Below are 18,499 nucleotides of genomic sequence, written 5' to 3'. Positions count from 1 at the left end.
AAATTTACTACTTTGTAGCTTCATCGCATGTCCCCTAGTCCTAGTATTTTTGGAAAGCATAAACAGACACTTCACATCTACCCGTTCCACTCCACTCATTATTTTATAGACCTCTATCATATCTCCCCTCAGCCGACTTTTCTCCAAGCTGAAGAGCTCTAGCCGCTTTAGCCTTTCCTCATAGGGAACTCGTTCCATCCCCTTTAACATTTTAGTCGCCCTTCTCTGCACCTTTTCTAATTTCACTATATCATTTTTGTGATACGGCGACCAGAATTGAACATAGTATTCGAGGTGCGATCGCACCATGGTGCGATACAAAGGCATTATAACATCCTCATTTTTGTTTTCCATTCCTTTCCTAATAATACCTAACATTCTATTTGCTTTCTTAGCTGCAGCAGCACACTGAGCAGAAGGTTTCAACATATCATCAACAACGACGCCGAGATCCCTTTCTTGGTCGGTGACTCCAGTGACGATCCTAGGTTGGCTGCCACCCGGGGCGGATCGCTGATGCGCACCCCCCCCCCCCCGGGTGCAGCATGACCTCCCCTGGCGAAATGACCCCCCCAGCGCATCAATCCCCCCCCTCCCCACTGGGTGCATCTTTACCTGCAGGGAGCAGCCACGCGGCTCTCGGCTCCGCTGGCTCCCTGCTCCCTCTGCCCCGGAACAGGAAATAACCTGTTCCGGGGCAGAGGGAGCAGGGAACTAGCGGAGCCGACAGGCGTGCGGCACCCCCCAGTAGCGTGCACTCAGGGCGGACCACCCCACCGCCCCGCTCCTGGTACGCCGCTGGGTGACTCCTAACCTGGAACCTCGCATGTCGTAGCAATAATTCGGGTTCCTCTTTCCCACATGCACCACTTTGCACTTGCTCACATTAAACGTCACCTGCCGTTTAGACGCCCAGTCTCTGTCTCGTAAGGTCCTCTTGTAATTTTTTACAATCCTCCCGCGATTTAACAACTTTGTGTCATCAGCAAATTTAATTACCTCACTCCCATCTCTAGGTCATTTATAAATATGTTAAAACTATGTTAATATGTTATTATACCTCTTTATTGAGAATTAGGCCATGGACTATGCATTGATTATTGAATAAGGTTACAATAAAATCTTTACTAGCTGCCAGTGATTCATGTTTTCACATTTATCTGTTGTTATTATTCTTTTGCACTGTACAATTTATGTTGGTGTTACTGTTATGATGTAGGTAGCCTCATTTGTTTTGTCTGCTACAGGGTGACTGCTCTCTTCACTTTATATAGACAGAAAGGTTGGGATCTGTACAGAAATCTTGATAGAACTGTTGTCTGAGCAAAGCCACTTTCAGAAGCATTTCCTTCAGTAGGATGTGCTTTTACTGTTTTGCAACTCACCCACACAACATAATATTACATATTTAATTAAAGCACTTCAGCTTCCTTCTGAATCAAAGATGCGCTAGAGCTCAGGAAAAGCATTGTGTCATTTTGATATAAAAATAATTAGGCATAAAAATAGGGGGAATCATAAAATCCAAAGATATGGGGTGGTCTATATGATTTGGGAAATTATCTCTTGCCTTATGTGACAGTATATTGATATGACAAATGCCATACTGGCCTGATGGCTCAATGGCACTCCTACATGCTTCTATGGAAGGGATCTGGGTTCGAATTGTGAGGCAAATATCTTTTGTTCAGGCTGTATTTACACATAGCCTGGCAGGGAGATCCTCCTAACCATTGTACAATGGTGACACCTAGTGGCCAGACAAGATATATGTATAAATACCTGGCTCTTGAGAGAGCTGTAGTCTGTGACGGCTAAAACAGCATTTCTGTAACTAAGCACTTACAGTTTGCACCTAATTTTAGAAAAAAGTAGTTCATACACATGTAAACTCCCTAAGTAATATTCTATAAGGGTGCGCGTAAGTGCGATAGCATGCAAATGCAAAGAGGTGTATATGTGGATGGAGCATGGGCGGGACATGGGCAGGGCTCTCAGTCATGCCTACATGTATATTCCCCATGCATTAGTGCAGTACAGCACTTATGTGTATCCTTACAGAACAGTACTTAGGGCAGTTAGGAATATGTTTGCTACTTTTCTCTACAATTATATACACAAGGTGGCATTTAACCGTGAGTGCCTAGTTATAGGATTGCCCTTTTAATGCCCACAGACTATAATTTCTCAAGAGCCAGGTGTGTATATATCCTGTCAGGCCACTAGGTATCACCATAGTACAATGGCTGGGAAGTCCATATCCCTTGCCTAAAAAATTGCCTTGCCACTCTTTTGCCACCCTAACCAGAACACACTGAGCCCGCAAAGAGGTGGGAAAATGTGGGATACAAATACAATAAATAAAATAAAAATAAACCAGTACCTGTAAGCTGCAGAAATACCAAGTCGCATGCTCAATCTAGCATCTTCTCCTCTCAACTCCCCATCCCTTGTCCTTGATCTCTGCCTCTCTAACCCCCCCCCCCCCCCCCAGTCTACTTCAAAATTTGTTTTTCCCTCTAGAGGCTGTTGGCAGCACTAGCAAATCACATATGCTACCTGCTGCCTGCCTCAGTGCCTTCCCTCTGCTGCATCCCAGCCTCTCTGATTCAACTTCCTGTTTCTTCATGTGCTAGATGCAGCAGAAAGAAGGCGGCACTAAGGCAGGCTGCAAGCAGCATATGTGACTTTCTACTGCTGCCAGCAACTACTAGAGGAAAAAACTTGGGGTGGAGGAGAGGGTTGAGAGAGACTGGGAGATGCCAGACCCAGGGTTGGAGGGGGAGGGGGAGAGCTGTTGGACAATGAGAGGGAGGAAAGAAAGAAAGAAAGAAAGAAAGAAAGAAAGAAAGAAAGAAAGAAAGAAAGAAAGAAAGAAAGAAAGAAAGAAAGAAAGAAAGAAAGAAAGAAAGAGATGTTGGACCCAGAAGTGGAGGAGAATGAGGAGAGAGAGAGAGAGAGAGAGAGAGAGAGAGAGAGAGAGTGTGTATGTTGGGACCTGGACCGAAAGAGAGGGAGAGATGCTAGACAATGAGGGGAGGGGAGAAGGAGAGATGCTAGACCATGGTGGGGGAGATCAGGAGGAAAGAGAGCTAGGACAAGGAGATGCTTGGGGAAGTAGTTAGGAGATAACAGGGGGAAGGGAAGCAGAAGGTGGATGAGACTCAGAAAAGGGAAGAAGGGGCACCAAGCAGAAGATGGATGGAACTTGGAAAAACTGGGATATGGTGATTGAGGAGCTGAGTGGAAATTTGGAAGGGATAGTGAAGGGGAGGTGTTAGGAAATGATGAGACTGATGGGAATTTGGAGGGTTAGATATGAATGGAGGTAGTTAGATGGGTTAAGAATACAAGTGAGGGTGTGAAATGGGGGTAAGTAAAGGGGATGAAGTGTGGGAAGAGTTTGAGAAGGACTGGAGAGAGGATGCGATGCATTGAAAAGGAACAGGGGTGCTATAGAAGAGTATGGGAGATGAAGGAAATGGGTCTCTGAAAGGGTTGAGTGAGGGTGGAAATAGAGTTAAAAAGATGGTGAAAAAGAGGCAATAGGAAATCAGGTAGAGTATAAGACAGAGAATGGAATAAAGACAAAAGAAGAGAGGACAGATAGAAAAGCCAACCTGGAAAATAATTTAGGAAAAGACTGACACGAAACATGGAAGTCAGGGATCAACCTAATTAGAAAAGTACCTAGAGAAACATAAAAGCACATAAAATACTTTTTTCAGAATGATCTTTTCTCTTTCTGTATGAGTAGAGTACAAGAGAAAATGCACAACATATAGATTCTGCCTTCCTGGGGTAGGGGGCTGTCTCCATTTCACTTTTTGTCTGCATATTTTTTGTGGACTCCTATTTTGTATCAGGTGAGGGTTTGTCCATGTTCTGCATCTGTGACTGAGGTGAAGGATTCTGCCAGCATGTAGTATCTGTGTAGGAATGTGTAACAGTACAGCTTGTTTTTGTTTCCCAGTAGTAGGTATACTGCTGCCCTAGGGCCAAGTGAATTATTTATAAGCATTGTCTTTTCGTAGGTGGGTTAGGGCTGGCATGGTTTCTTAAATTTCCTATACCGAATTTGAGAGTCTTTTTGCAGGGTCTTGTGTTATTTTGCAAAGTGCCTGGTCCTATTTGAAAGCAGGCTCTGGGACAAGGGCCACCACCAAAGCCCTTGTCACCCGAAATTAAAAATGCTGCGGACTAGTGATTTCCACATCCTGTAGAGTCATCACACAAACAAACAAAAACCCGTCTGCTTTAAACAAAGTGTCTGGCAGTGGACGGAGCCTGTGCTACTCATGAGGTGTTGATCATAATCTGAATATTTTTTGCATGGTGACTTGTTAGGGGGCTAGCTGCTTTTTCTATTGAGATTGTGACCAATCCTGTAGAGAATCCAGATTCCACTCCCAAATAGAAGAATTTGTTGAATAGTTCTATCAATTATAATGGTGATTTTACTGGGTAGCTGAAACAGGTTGGAGGGGGAGAGTTTTTTTTGTTTTGTATTTTAATGCATAGAAGGCCCTGGTGTCTTTTTTTTGCTAATTTAAAATTGAGGGAAAGGAAGAGTATGCTGTGCAGAGATGTCACTTTGGCTGCCCTCCCTTGCAGTCCCAAATATTTCTGTCTAGAGACACCACTGTCTCTTGCATAACAATGTGTAGGACTACCATTCAGCCAACCCAGCATTTGTCACATCAGTATACTGTCACATAAACAGGAGACGCTTTTCAAAATCATGTAGTTTAGACAGCCCCAGTTCCTTCTATTCTTGTCCCTAATTATTTTTATTTAAAAATAACACACAGCTTTTCCTGAGCTGCAGCAAATCTTTGATTCAGAAGGAAGCAGATGTGCTGTAATTAAACATGCAATAGTATGTAAGTTACGTGTGCCCTTGTCACATTTGGGCACCTGCAGCTTCACCAGGTTTGTGGCTGGTGCAACCGTGGGCTCCTAAATGTAAAATGTACCAATGCCAGGCTATGCTAGAATCTACTGTATAGTGGAATCTGGGTGGTACCAATGCCAAGCTATACTAGTATCTACTGTATAATGGAATGTGGGTGGTACCAATGCCAGGCTATACTAGTATCTACTGTATAGTGGAATCTGGGTGGTACCAATGCCAGCCTATGCTAGAATCTACTGTATAATGGAATCTGGGTGCCCAGATCACTGTGTGGAATCAGAGCACCTAAAAGGAGGTGCTCTGATTGAGCCTGCCACGAGTGGGAAAGCGCGGGGTACAAATGTAACAAAAAAAAAAAAGAATTGCCTCCTAAGTGAATATTGTTACTGTGATGAGCGAGTTAAATTTGAGGATGAGAGGGTTGAAATAGAAGGCTTCCAGTTAGTTGCAAAAGAAGGTTTATATAGCATTATAACCTGAAGGAACAGAAGGAAACTGGCAGGTCAACCCCCCCCCCTCCCCCCCAAAAAACCAAAGTCAAACAAACAAACAAAAGCTATTTTCAACATTAGAGGATAAGAAATTGGGTTGGAAGATGGCAAATATTAGGTTACTAGACAGTCATCTAATCTTATTTTCATTATCATTCCAAATAAACTTTACAAACCTTCTGATTTACAGTTAATAATCTCACCTAAGAACAATTAGACTGACAATTAAAAAAAATATGTGGTAATATGAATGTTGTATGGTGTGCAGCATACTCTGAGATTTGTACATGTCATGTGGAGGTGAAATCTCTTTCCCTCCGATATTCAATACCATTTAACTGGCCAGGAACGGCACCTTGCCGGTTAAATAGCATTTAAGTGCCTAACCATGGATATTCGGCAGGGGATAACCGGTTATTTTCCGCTGAATATCTCAGTTAGTGGTTAGCTGGTTAGGCATGGATATTCAGCACCAAACCGGCTATGCTGAGTAGTCAAAAGAGTCTTCTTAAATAAGCAGGCCTATCTTTGACCGCTAAAATGTTAACCAGTTAACGCTGAATGTTGGCATTGCCAGTTAACCTTTTAGCGGCCAAGATAAACCCGGATATTCAGTGCTGGTTGCCGGAAACAGCCCTGCGTTGAAAATCCAGGTTTAACACTGGCAGCGGACAGCAAACATGTTGCCCGCTGCCAGCTGAACGTTGAGCCCTTTGTGATCGGATTGAGGTCTCATCATGTGTTCTTTTTTTGATGCTTTCTTTAATTGGACGGGTGCAAATTTGATTGTGTATGCTGCCTGAAGCAGGGATTAAGCTGAAACATCACACTTTCTGGATCCTTTTTTGTTTAAGCCACCCAGCAAACACTTTGCTTCCATTAATGGTCCATGTTCTTTATGATATTTTTCATAAAGGTTCAGTTTAATCCATTGGATTTGGAACCTTTGCTGTGAAGGGATTGTCTTCTTTATGTATTTGCTCCTTAATTTAAATTATCCACAAGTAGGTCTTCAGAGGTGGAGTAGCCTAGTGGTTAGTGCAGTGGACTTTGATCCTGGGGAATTGAGTTCCATTCCCACTGCAGCTCCTTGTGACTCTGGGCAAGTCACTTAACCCTCCATTGCCCCTGGTACAAAATAAGTACCTGAATATATGTAAACCGCTTTGAATGTAGTTGCAAAAACCTCAGACAGGTGGTATATCAAGTCCCATTTCCCTTTCCCTATTTGAGATTCTAAATGGAATGTTCAGATTCTATTGCTACTGTTGGAGATTCTACACGGAATGTTGCTCCTATTTGAGGTTCTAGATGGAATGTTGCTACTATTGAGATTCTGTTGCTACTATTTGAGATTCTACATGGAATGTTGCTGTTGCTACTATTTGAGATTCTGGAATGTTGCTAGTTCCACTAGCAACATTCCATGTAGAAGCCTGCCCTTGCAGATCAGCAATGCGGCCGCGCAGGCTTCTGTTTCTGTGAGTCTGACGTCCTGCACGTACGTGCAGGATGTCAGACTCACAGAAACAGAAGCCTGCGCGGCCGCATTGCTGTCTGCAAGGGCAGGCTTCTACATGGAGTGTTGCTAATGGAGGAGTAGCCTAGTGGTTTGTGCAGTGGACTTAGATCCTGGGGAACTGAGTTCAATTCCCACTGCAGCTCCTTGTGACTCTGGGCAAGTCACTTAACCCTCCATTGCCTCTGGTACAAAATAAGTACCTGAATATATGTAAACCGCTTTGAATGTAGTTGCAAAAACCTCAGAAAGGCAGTATATCAAGTCCCATTTCCTTCCTTTCCTAACTGAAACGCATCATTAAAATCATAAATATGCTACGTTAATTATTCACCGAATAGCAAGACTGTGAAGTTGGCTGGATTTTCCTTGTTGTTAATTATTTATAGCTATTAAAAGAAGAAGGTGCATAAAATGATTTTAAAAAATCTGATTATATAGTACAGACAATCAAATGATAAGAAATCTAAGTGGCACTCGCCTGTAGCTCAGGATTACACCTTACACCAGCGTTTCCCAAACTGTGCGCTGCAGCACCCTGGTGCGCCACAGCGACCTCTCTGGGGTGCTACGCCAAATCCCAACCTCACTCCCGCCCGAACTGCTACTGCACACAGCAGCAGAAAAACAACAACAACCAAAAAGCTAGTGCAGGACTGCAGCACCCTTCAAGCTTGTACTGTCAGTTCTGCCGGTCCTCTACCCCCGGAACTGGAAGTTGAGGTCAGCGGGGGCAGAGGACCAGCAGAGCAGACAGCACTGTGTACGCTTTGTAGCGCTATAAAAATGCTAAATAGTAGTAGTAGTAGTAGCACATGCCTGAAGGCTGCTGCAAACCTGCATTTGGTTTTTTTTGTTGTTGTTGCGGCCAATGGGGACAGGGAGTAGGCGGAGTTTGGGACTCAAGAGGTGACTGCTAAGGAGGTCGGATGAAAACTGGAGGTGGGATGAATTAAAAAAATTGAAGCCAATAGGTCAGTAGTCTCTGTTTCATTCCCATTCAAAAAAAAAGCAAGCAAACCTACGAGCTACTGCATCCGAATTTTTTATTCTTTATTGTCGGTAGCATTTTTTTATTTAATCTCACTTATACTTTTAAACACGCCGGCTTGTGCAGCATACAGATGTACAAAGAGGAAGTTTAATAACGGAATAACTTTTCATAGGTAGAATAGTAATTTGTTATAAATCGTAATCAGTGTGTTATTTGGAGGTCCTGGTTATAGGGACACCCTAGCACTGATATATTTGTGCAGATAAAAAGATGGAGACCTTCCGCCCATCACCGGGGCTCGTTATATATCTGGAATTCGATCTCAGCCCCTGACTTCTCAGCCTCAACCAGATCTGAACTTGACAGAGTTCCTCGAGAGTTCACTGGAGATGGTTACTGAGCGTACAACTCTCCTGGTATCATTCGCCCTTGAGCTTGATAGAAATAACATCTTTAAATTGTATTTCAGGCATATGAATGCATCTTTTTTTGGAGCTAAGATCCAGATATTTCCCGATCTTAATAAAGAGACACAAAAGCGCAGACGAGAATTCCTGGTGTTAAAGCCAAGAATTCTCGCATTATCTGGAACATTTGTCCTAAAATATCCATGTAGATGCTTTGTGTCTATTGATGGTGTTAATTATATGTTTCTTGACCCCAGAAAAATGCAAATATACATAGATTCGAAAGAACATAGTAAGATTGGTGATCAGACCTGAGGCCCCACTTTAAATATGCTGTTAAATCGGCTAGCGAGTTGTTGGGGTTTTCTTCCTCTTGCAGAGTAAATTAGACTCAGTTAATTTTCCCTTTATTTTGTTATTCCTAGTTTCTTGCCTTATAATGTGGTGTTGATTGTGGTCAACTTAAGAATGATTATATTTCCTATGTTATAGTATGTTAAAATATATTTTCTGTATCTATTACATTTTTGAAACGGATGTAAAATTGTAAAATCATAAATAATAAAAAAAAAAGATGGAGACCTGTGTGGCTGGAGGGGGGGGGGGGGGGGGGGGTGGAGGTTGGGGGTTGCCGTGACTAGTTGCTCGGACACGAAGGGTGCCGTGAACTGAAAAAGTTTGGGAGCCACTGCCTTACATCATTAAGCTACACTGACTTCCCATAGAAGCTAGGGTGTTGTTTAAATTAGGATGTCTATTATTTAAGATCATATGTGGTTCAATTCCTCAATATATGACCTCTCTTGTATGTTATTCAATATCAGGAGAATATTATAATATTCAAAGTTTATTCTCGTTTTCTTTTCCTAGCCCTCAGGGGATTACTTCAAAGAAATTGTTTACTACTTTATTTGCCTACCATGCAGTTAGTTTATGGAACTTCCTTCCACTTAAGGTATATATCTCGTTATGTTAATTTGAAAAAAGGATTAAAAACTTTGCTGTTTTATAAATATGTGAAAAGGAAGTGAGATGTAGTAGTTATCTAATTAAGGTGTTTGTTTTTGTAAGTGTATGGATGCCGTGACATTGTGGCTCGTGGTAATTTTGGATTAATTTTGTTACTTCCTAGATCTGCTTGGATCTAGTATCTTAGTTGTAACCCGCTATGAACCCTATTAGCGGGCTATAAGTAAACTAACTGTATCTGTAGGTGTCTGAGTGGGAAGATTAATCAGTGTTCCTGTCTTCCACATTAAGAAGAGGCTGAGGGGCTTGCATACTAAGGAAGAGTGATAACAAACAAGAAAAGGTTTTAAAGAATAAAAGAGAAAGGGTCATATTAGAGGGGAGAGTTCAGTGCTGCCATGTGAAGTTCCCTACAAAAGAGCATATGCTAGGGAAATTCTATATATTGCATCTAGCATTCTGCACTATTTCCGTGCTGATTTTTCGCCGTTGAAAAGCGTTATAATGGAAGCAAGGTGCCAGAAAGGCCCAAAAATGGCAGATCGGCTCAGAACTACTCTTACACGCCCAGTTATAGAATATGTTTCAGTGTAGATCTGAAAAGGGGGCATAATGATGGGAGGGATATGGTTGGGTCAGGGGTGCTCCCTTAAAATGCATGGTGTTATAGAATTCGGGGGATCCACACCCAAATTTCGCACTGGGATTTACACCCGGTTTCAGTTAGTAAATGCTTGCTCCCAAAGCTGGACACAGATTCCGGCGCTATGCGCTGTGCCCCTCCAATTTTTCAGCGCCATTTACTGAATCTAGCCCATAGCTTTCTTTCATGCTAACATATCCATGGTAGCATAGAAGCTAAGGTGTCCTTTTACTAGGCGGTAGTATAGATGCGTGTTTTGGGCGTGCGCAGAATTATTTTTCAGCACACCTGCAAAAAAATGGCTTCCCCCCCCCCCCCCCCCCAAAATGGACATGCAACAAAATGAAAATTGCCATGCGTCCATTTTGGGTCTGAGACCTTACTGCCAGTCATTCACCTAGTGGTAAAGAATCCGAGTGGTAATAACCTATGCGCACCAAATGCCACTTGGTGCGTGTCCGTTACGTGCGCCCAAAAATAAAAAATATTTTTCAGACTCAAGTATCGGACGCGCGCCAAATATGAAATTAGCCCAAGAGCCACGCAGTAGTCGGGTGGTAACTAGACGCTTACACGGCTTAGTAAAAGGGCCCCTAAGTTATCAAACTTTGTATCACAACCTCTGCTTCAACAGGTTCTGATTAGGTATTAGTGTATTTTAGCAGTTTCTAGAAATTTTGGCAACTGACACCGTGCTTATTCTTTTAAGCTTGTAACCAGGTACCTCTAAGTGCAGCCAAGGATAGAACAATCTCCTCCAGCCACAGGCTCCCGGTACAGTCAAGAAATAAATGTCCACCATCAACTTCACTCTTAAGGACTTTATTCCATGCAGGTTTCTAGTAGACCTGATACACAGTTCCAACAGCAGCATTCACCTTCAATCTTAAGCACATGTAAGCCACCTAAAGTGTGTGGCAAATAGTCCCCTTTAAGCAGTAGGCTATCAGTATATATCAGGATTCAATACAGGCTCACAGTCAGCTCCAGTCTGGGCTCTTTATCCAGTGCACAATAAACAGTATTTCAATTCCAAATAAAAGCAGTTCATTCAGTTCATCATCACAGTTAAATCACAAAGCAGCAGTTTCTACCTTCTACTCTCTTTACCTTCAGGAGGGGTTCCATACTTTAGGGATTTCTCATACCCCAAGGGATTCCCCTTTACATCGGCTTCACTGGTAGATTCAATACTTTAGGGACCTCTCCTACCCAAGGATTTTCAGCCTGCAAATACTTTTGGGACTTTCTCACTCCCAAGGGATTTCAGCCTGCATCTGCTTCACTCTACCATCTTCTCTCCCTCTGCTTCTGTCTCCCCTGGGACTCCTTCCCACCTGCCTAATCAATCCCTGGCTTCTGCTCTCACAACCAATCATTCTCCTTCTATTAGCTTCCCCCATACCCATACCAGCCGAGTTAAGCAATAGACTAATGATGAGCTCCTGCACACAGGGTTTCCTATCTCTCTTTCCCCCTAGTGGCAGCCAATCTACACATCCTGCCAGCTTACACCCATGTCTTCCCCTATTGCAGCTAGGAGTCCAGTCCGGGTTCTTCATCTCACCCCCTGGCTCCTTGCCTGCAATGCCTTCTGGGACTTGTATTTCAGACTGAAACTGCCTTAACCCAACTATCCTGGATGTGACTCTATCATAACTCCTGTACTGTGCAAAATATAAAGCTGGCACATGCCAGGGATAGTGTTAGGAGAATGCAACTAGCCTGCTGGAAGCTGAAGAAAGTGCAGCCTGGTAGTGGTCTTTGGGTTCCCCTCCCAAATATCTGCCCTGGGTCCCAGCCACGTCTAACACTAGCTCTGGCAAGATGTACATTTCAAATCTGATATACTCTAATCTCAAAATAGAAAATAAAAATATTTTTTCTACCTTTTGTTGTCTGATCATTTTATTTTTAAAATCATGTTGGTCTTAGGCTCTGGTTTCTGCTTCCCTCTGTCTTCTCTTAACTCACTTATCACTTTCTCCTGTCCATTTGACATCTCTTCTCTCTCCATGTCCACCATCCATCTTCCATTTCTGTTTCTCTATTGTCCCCCACATTCAGCATCTCCCTTCTGTGTCCCTATACTTCCCTGTCCAGTATCTCCCCTGTGCTCATATCCCCATACACATCATCATCTCTATATCTCAATCCTCTCCCCCTGTGTCAAATATCTCCCTTCTGTGTCTGGCATTACCCCTCTGTGTCCATATACCATCCTCACACAGCATCTCCTTTTTGTGTCCATGTCCCTGTGACCCCCCCATGTATGTTTCTGTTACGCTCCTGTGTCCAGCTTCTCCCCTCTTTTCCTCTTCCACACCAATGTGTCTCTCTCCTCTCCAGCTGAACCCAGCTTCTCTCCATCTCTTCCCCCACACCTTCCAGCATCTGCCTCACCTGTCTTCCCTCTTTCCCTTTCTCTTTCCCACTGTGGGTTCAGTATTTGACTCCCCCTTCCTTCATCCCCTGGGTTCAGCATCTCTTTCCCTTCCCTCCAACCCTCCTCCTGCTCCCAAGGGTCCAGCAAGCACCTCTCTCTCCAGCCCCCCTCCTCCTTCTCCCACCATGAGTCCAGCCAGCCATCCTTCTCCTATCATGGGTCTAGCCAGCACCTTCCATCCAACCCCCATCCTCCTCCCATGAGTCCAGCCAGTCCCTCTCCTCCTCTCCCTCCAGCCTTCCTTCTCCTCCCATGGGTCCAGCCAGCACCTCTTTTCTTTCCCTACAGCCCCCTCCTCCCCCTCCCATGGGTCCAGTGTGTTTTTTTTGTTCTATTTGTTTATATTTTAAACTTAGCTGCATATTCTTGGAAAATTATGCTGTATGGAAAATGAACAAATGGTAATACTTCATATAATTATCATGATACACCCATCAGAGTTTTCTCCTAATTGCTTGCCTAATTAAAGAGATGGTACCTGCAAGACTGTGGGAAAGCCAAGGTACCTGGACTGTGCAATTCGTAATCCTGTACCAGTACTATGAGGCAGTGCCATAGCGAGGGCGGCTGACACCCGGGGCGGGTCGCCGCTGTGCACCCCCCCTCGGCACACAACCCCCGGAGTGCATTCTTACTGCCATACGAAAGCAGGGGGCGGGCGGGAATGCCGATCCGCCCCGAGTGCACGTCACTGGGAGCTGCGTCGGCTCCGCTGGTTCCCTGCTCTCTCTGCCTCGGAACAGGAAGTAACCTGTTCTGGGGCAGAGGGAGCAGGGAACCAGTGGAGCCGACACCCCCCCAGCGGTGTGCACCTTGGGCGGACCGCCCCACCACCCCCCCCTTCCTACGCCACTGCTATGAGGCCTTGAAAAGCCATCACTTTTCTCCCTTCCCTTCCTCTTCCCCACGTATTTCACTTACATTTTCCTCAGCCAACAGCGATTCACAGTCACAGGCCTGCTCCATGTTCTTCCTTCTGCCGCATCCTGCCCTGTCTACTGCAACTTCTTGTTTTGATGCTAAACAGGAAGTTGCAGTAGAGAGGTTGGGACGCGACAGGAGGAAGAACATTGAGTCGGCATATGACTGTGAATCACTGCTGTTTGCAGGAAAATGTAAGTGACATCTGCGGGGAGCTGGTCAGGAAAGGATTTTTTTTACCGCGGGAACAAGGCTTTTTACCATTCCTGTGGGGCAGTAAAAAGTTTTGTTCCTGCATTTGCGGTGATTCTAGTTAGTGTTGCCTTTACCGCTGATTTACCATGTCATACTCTACCTACAGTTAGGCGCAGTTTATGTCTTAAGTGTGATTCTATAAAGGATACATACTCTTTATAGAATCACAATAAGCATGCTAAATTTTCGGTGCTGATTTTTAGGCATTATTTATAGAATTTACGTCTAAGAAGATAATTCTACAACTGGCCAGCTCCATTAATTCACCCCAAAGAGATGGTGGGAACCTATTCTATCACAGCTTCTGGGCAACCAAATTCCATTATAGGATACCAGCATAACCCAGAATAGATGTGCCTAACATTTAAACACATGCAGTTATACACAAAAGGGGAAACAAATCCTTCCGTAAACAAGTCAAACCAAGAAAAGGAACAGAAGGAGCCAACCACCACAAGCTGGGATATCACAAAATGGATCACTTTATTAAAAACAAGTCTTCAGGGAACAATGTCCATTGGATCTGTACAATATCCAGTAAAGTACATAAAAAGTAGTGTACAATGGGTACTCCTAAATATAGATGACCCAACACTGCAGTGTTTCAGCAAAAAGAATGGTACCGATGTCTTCTTCAGGGGTCCTATTAAGAAATACTTAATGAATTTACTCAATGAATGTACTCTTCTCAAACATCTCACTGGATCTGCCGCTGAAAGCTGTAAAGAAACCATTGATGGAGTCGCCGTTGATGTTCAGTGGTTTCTTTACAGCTGAGATACAAGCACAAATATAATAACATAGTAGGTGACGGCGGAAAAAGACCTGTACGGTCCATCCAGTCTGCCCAACAAGATAAACTCATATGCGCTGTTTTATATGTATACCTGAACTTGATTTGTATCTACCATTTTCAGGGCACAGACAGTAGAAGTCTGTCCAGCACTACCCCCGCCTCCCAACCACCAGCCCCGCCTCACACCACCGGCTCTGCCACCCAATCTTGGCTAAGATTCTGAGGATCCATTCCTCAGAATGGATACAGCAGACACAGAAAGGCAGAATTGAAAAGAGTTTCATGAGCCATGCACCATATGCTTTCTCCACTTGTTCTGGCTCATTTTTAAATGCCTCCTTTGTTTCCTAAGATAGATGAAAAACTCTAACCACTGCATCCACAGGAGTTTGTGCTGTCCAGTGCATTGAGAAAGGTTAATTACAATGTGTGGGTGCCTAGATATTTCTCAAGATGCTGTCAGCAATCCAGTGGACAATGCTTTTTCCCAAGTAAGACTAGGGGAGCATTAATTTGCTTTTTTTTTTGCCATCCAAGAATTCAATATATCTTTTGCTTTAATTTATTATGTCTGCACCCCTGTCTCTCCCTCAGTACTAAGGGGATGACTTGAAGAGCAGGGCTTTTTAAATTCAGCATAATTCACGTTGGACACTGAAATACAAACTCTATACCATCGTCACTGCAGCAAAGATAAGGGTTCCGTACGATTTTGCAAACCTTTAATCAAAGAAGGAATGCAAGGGCATGCTTAAAAACTGCATTCATACGTTCCTCTGTGTGGGCTTTGATACATTTTCAAAGTGAAAGTACGCGCTTACGTTTTCACCTGCTCTTTAGTGCACACAACTTCTCTGGGTTAATTTGTGCACCTGCAGGTGAATTTTCAAAAGCATGTAAGTGAAAACCCCACCTCAACCCCGCTCCGATAAAATCATCCCTGCAATCTCTGTAAATTTAAATGCAAACAGATAGTACACAAATAGGTTTACCAGCATATTGAGTGGTCACTTTTATTAAAAGGCCATTTCTGCAGATAAGCATGTTTCACTTGTGGATATGCTTTTAAAAATGACCTTTTAAAGGACCTTTACACTAACCTATATTAAATTTGTTGAATTATTGTTGGATCTTCTGCTAATTTTAACACATTAATCCGCAAGATATTAATCCGCAAACGAACCTTTTCCGGAGATGGGAAGGCGGTAGTACTAGAGAGCAAGAAATGAGATTGAAGGGGGGGGGGGGGGCAGACTCAAGAAAAATGTCAAGAAGTATTTTTTCACTGAGAGAGTGGTGGATACTTGGAATGCCCTCCCGCGGGAGGTGGTGGAGATGAAAACGGTAATGGAATTCAAACATGCATGGGATAAACATAAAGGAATCCTGTTCAGAAGGAAGGGATCCTCAGAAGCTTAGCCGAGATTGGGTGGCAGAGCCGGTGGGGGGTGGGGTGGGAGGTGGGGCTGGTGGTTGGGAGATGGGGCTAGTGCTGGGCAAGACTTCTACGGTCTGTGCCCTGAAAATGGCAGATACAAATCAAGGTCAGGTGTACACATAAAGTAGCACATATGAGTTTATCTTGTTGGGCAGACTGGATGGACTGTGCAGGTTTTTTTTCTGCCGTCATCTACTATGTTACATGCTAAACTGGGCTTTAGTGTCTGTTGTACTAGAAAAGGGGAAAGGGAATGGGACTTGATATACCGCCTTTCTGTGAAATTATATGCAGGAGGGGACTGTGATAAAATGGGCATCTTAAACGGGGGACAACCATTTTCATGCAGCCCCGCACTAACCAGCCCTAAGAATTTGGGCTGGTTAGCCCAGGAACAGTAGAAAGAGTAAAATAGGTCAGCAGCCCTGAATGATGAGGGATTAATGGGGAAGGTGCAAGTCTATGCATAGGAGGTCTCTCTGCTGTCTCCAGTTCCCCCTCCTGCCCCTTCATGGAGCCAGTTTTGCACTGACCCTCCCTCTTCAACTTTTTTTTTTTTTTACATTTGTACCCCACGCTTTCCCACTCATGGCAGGCTCAATGTGGCTTACATGGGGCAATGGAGGGTTAAGTGACTTGCCCAGAGTCACAAGGAGCTGCCTGTGCCAGGAATCGAACTCAGTTCCTCAGGACCAAAGTCCACCACCCTAACCACTAGGCCACTCCTCCACTAGCAACATTCCATGTAGAAGTTGACCCTTGCAGATCACCAATGTGGCCGCGCAGGCTTCTGCTTCTGTGAGTCTGACATCCTGCAGGACGTCAGACTCACAGAAACAGAAGCCTGCGCAACATTCCATGTAGAATCTCCAATAGTATCTATTTTATTTTTGTTACATTTGTACCCCGTGCTTTCCCACTCATGGCAGGCTCAATGTGGCTTACATGGGGCAATGGAGGGTTAAGTGACTTGCCCAGAGTCACAAGGAGCTGCCTGTGCCAGGAATCGAACTCAGTTCCTCAGGACCAAAGTCCACCACCCTAACCACTAGGCCACTCCTCCACTCCACTGGCTCCTGATCCCAGCTCCAGGCTCTTCCCTGCATCTAACCTGCCCCCCTCCTGAATGGCAGCCTAGTATGAGGATGGCTTCCTTGTCCCTTTCCAAAATGGTGCTCCTACCAGTGGCGTAGCCACAGGTGGGCCTGGGTGGGCCAGGGCCCACCCAATGAAGGCGCAGGCCCACCCAACAGTAGCACGCGTTTAGCGGTAACTGGTGGGATCTCAAGCTCTGCCAGCTGAAGACTTCCCCCTGATGGTAATGAAAACGCTGTTCTCCATGGTACTGGCACCTGCGCATGCTCAGTTTTCAGCGCATGCCTGCTGCAGACTACTAAGGTGGAAAGAAGCGTTTTCCCACCAGCTGAGATTTTTTTTTTTTTGTGGTGGGTGAAGGGGAGAACACTTGATGCTCACCCACTTCTTGCCTAGGCTCACCCAAAATCTGTTGTCTGGCTACGCCCCTGGCTCCTACACTTCAAATCATATGAAACTTTGAAGGCCATTCTCCTCCTTCCCCTTCTGTGAGTCCACCAACTCCAATGCATATGTATGCAGGGTATTTTCGGGCTGGCTGATGGGCAGAGCTTCAAAAATTGGGGAAAGGGGTGGGGGTGGGGGGGGGGGGAGCTTCAGACAGGAAGTTACCTTTATGAGATGGGGGCCATGGCACAGTCTCCCTCACTGTTAAATGGTAAATGTGATCATGCACATCAGTTTATCCCTACATAGGAGCCAGATGCTAAATTTATCATGGCAAATGCAGCAGTGGTAAATTTAGTACAGGTCAGCTAACGTAGCTCAACAGCTCATTATCTCTCTCTTTACAAATTTTGACTTTGCGCCTGTAATATTAGTTAACCCCACATGAGAGGGCTACTGCATAGCACTTCAGTAGGTACCTCAGCCTGTTAATTAGCAAAAGAAGCAGCAACTTTTGATTTTTTTTAAACAAACTTGGTTCATGAATTTCTAAGTACTTTATGTTCCCTGCTGCAAAATGATCTTTATTTATAACTAGATATACGGTAATTTTTAGGATTGTAAAAAAAAAAAATATATATATATATATATTAATCTGTTTGTGTACTCTGTGCATACAGCCCTCACATACCCATGTGCTAAAAGTTTAAATTTATTGGGGTGTTTTTTTTTTCTCTGAAGCTGTTCATTTGTTATGCATAGATCTGATAGTTATCCAGCTGGTATTTGCATTTCATAAAATCTGCTCGAAGCTGTGCAAGTATTACAGTACACTACTATGCCGCTGTGTTCCAGTCACTGAGCACATGCCAAAGCCGGCTGAACAGTGTCATTCTGAGCACTTTTACAGACAGCTCCCCAGCATTCGCGCTGATCCAGTGGAAAGAAGAAGAGAAAACACGGCTTGGCGGAAGACAATTGTTTTCGAGGGGGGCGGGGGGGGAGAAAGGAAAGCTGCAAATCAGAGACTGAAATCTTTTGCTCTTTTCTGGCTTGCTCCTCCAAAGCAGGGTTCTGATCAGATAAGTCATCCGGAGAGCCTGGCAGCGTAGTGGGGGGGCTGGTAAAGGTCTTCAAAGGATCTCTGGTGGATATTCAAACTTACATTTCTTGTGGCACTGAACAAGAAGGACTTGAATTGAGACAAGGGGGGGCCTACTTCC

At 44.3% G+C, this 18,499-nt stretch overlaps 1 protein-coding gene across 1 annotated transcript in view; it reads left to right on the top strand.

The window, feature by feature from the left end:
• The window catches only part of LOC115468422 (disks large 1 tumor suppressor protein-like), a 184,348-nt gene extending 166,253 nt beyond the window's left edge, over positions 1-18,095 (top strand). Inside the window, exon 5 of the mRNA XM_030200116.1 lies at positions 18,039-18,095. Coding sequence (XP_030055976.1) covers positions 18,039-18,044 — 6 coding nt within the window. The 3' untranslated portion in view covers positions 18,045-18,095. The remainder of the gene's footprint in view (positions 1-18,038) is intronic.
• Positions 18,096-18,499: the final 404 nt, after the last annotated feature.

The sequence above is a fragment of the Microcaecilia unicolor genome, chromosome 4, assembly GCF_901765095.1.
Source record: "Microcaecilia unicolor chromosome 4, aMicUni1.1, whole genome shotgun sequence".
Taxonomy (NCBI): domain Eukaryota; kingdom Metazoa; phylum Chordata; class Amphibia; order Gymnophiona; family Siphonopidae; genus Microcaecilia; species Microcaecilia unicolor.
This window is presented reverse-complemented; position numbering and strand designations above follow the sequence as displayed.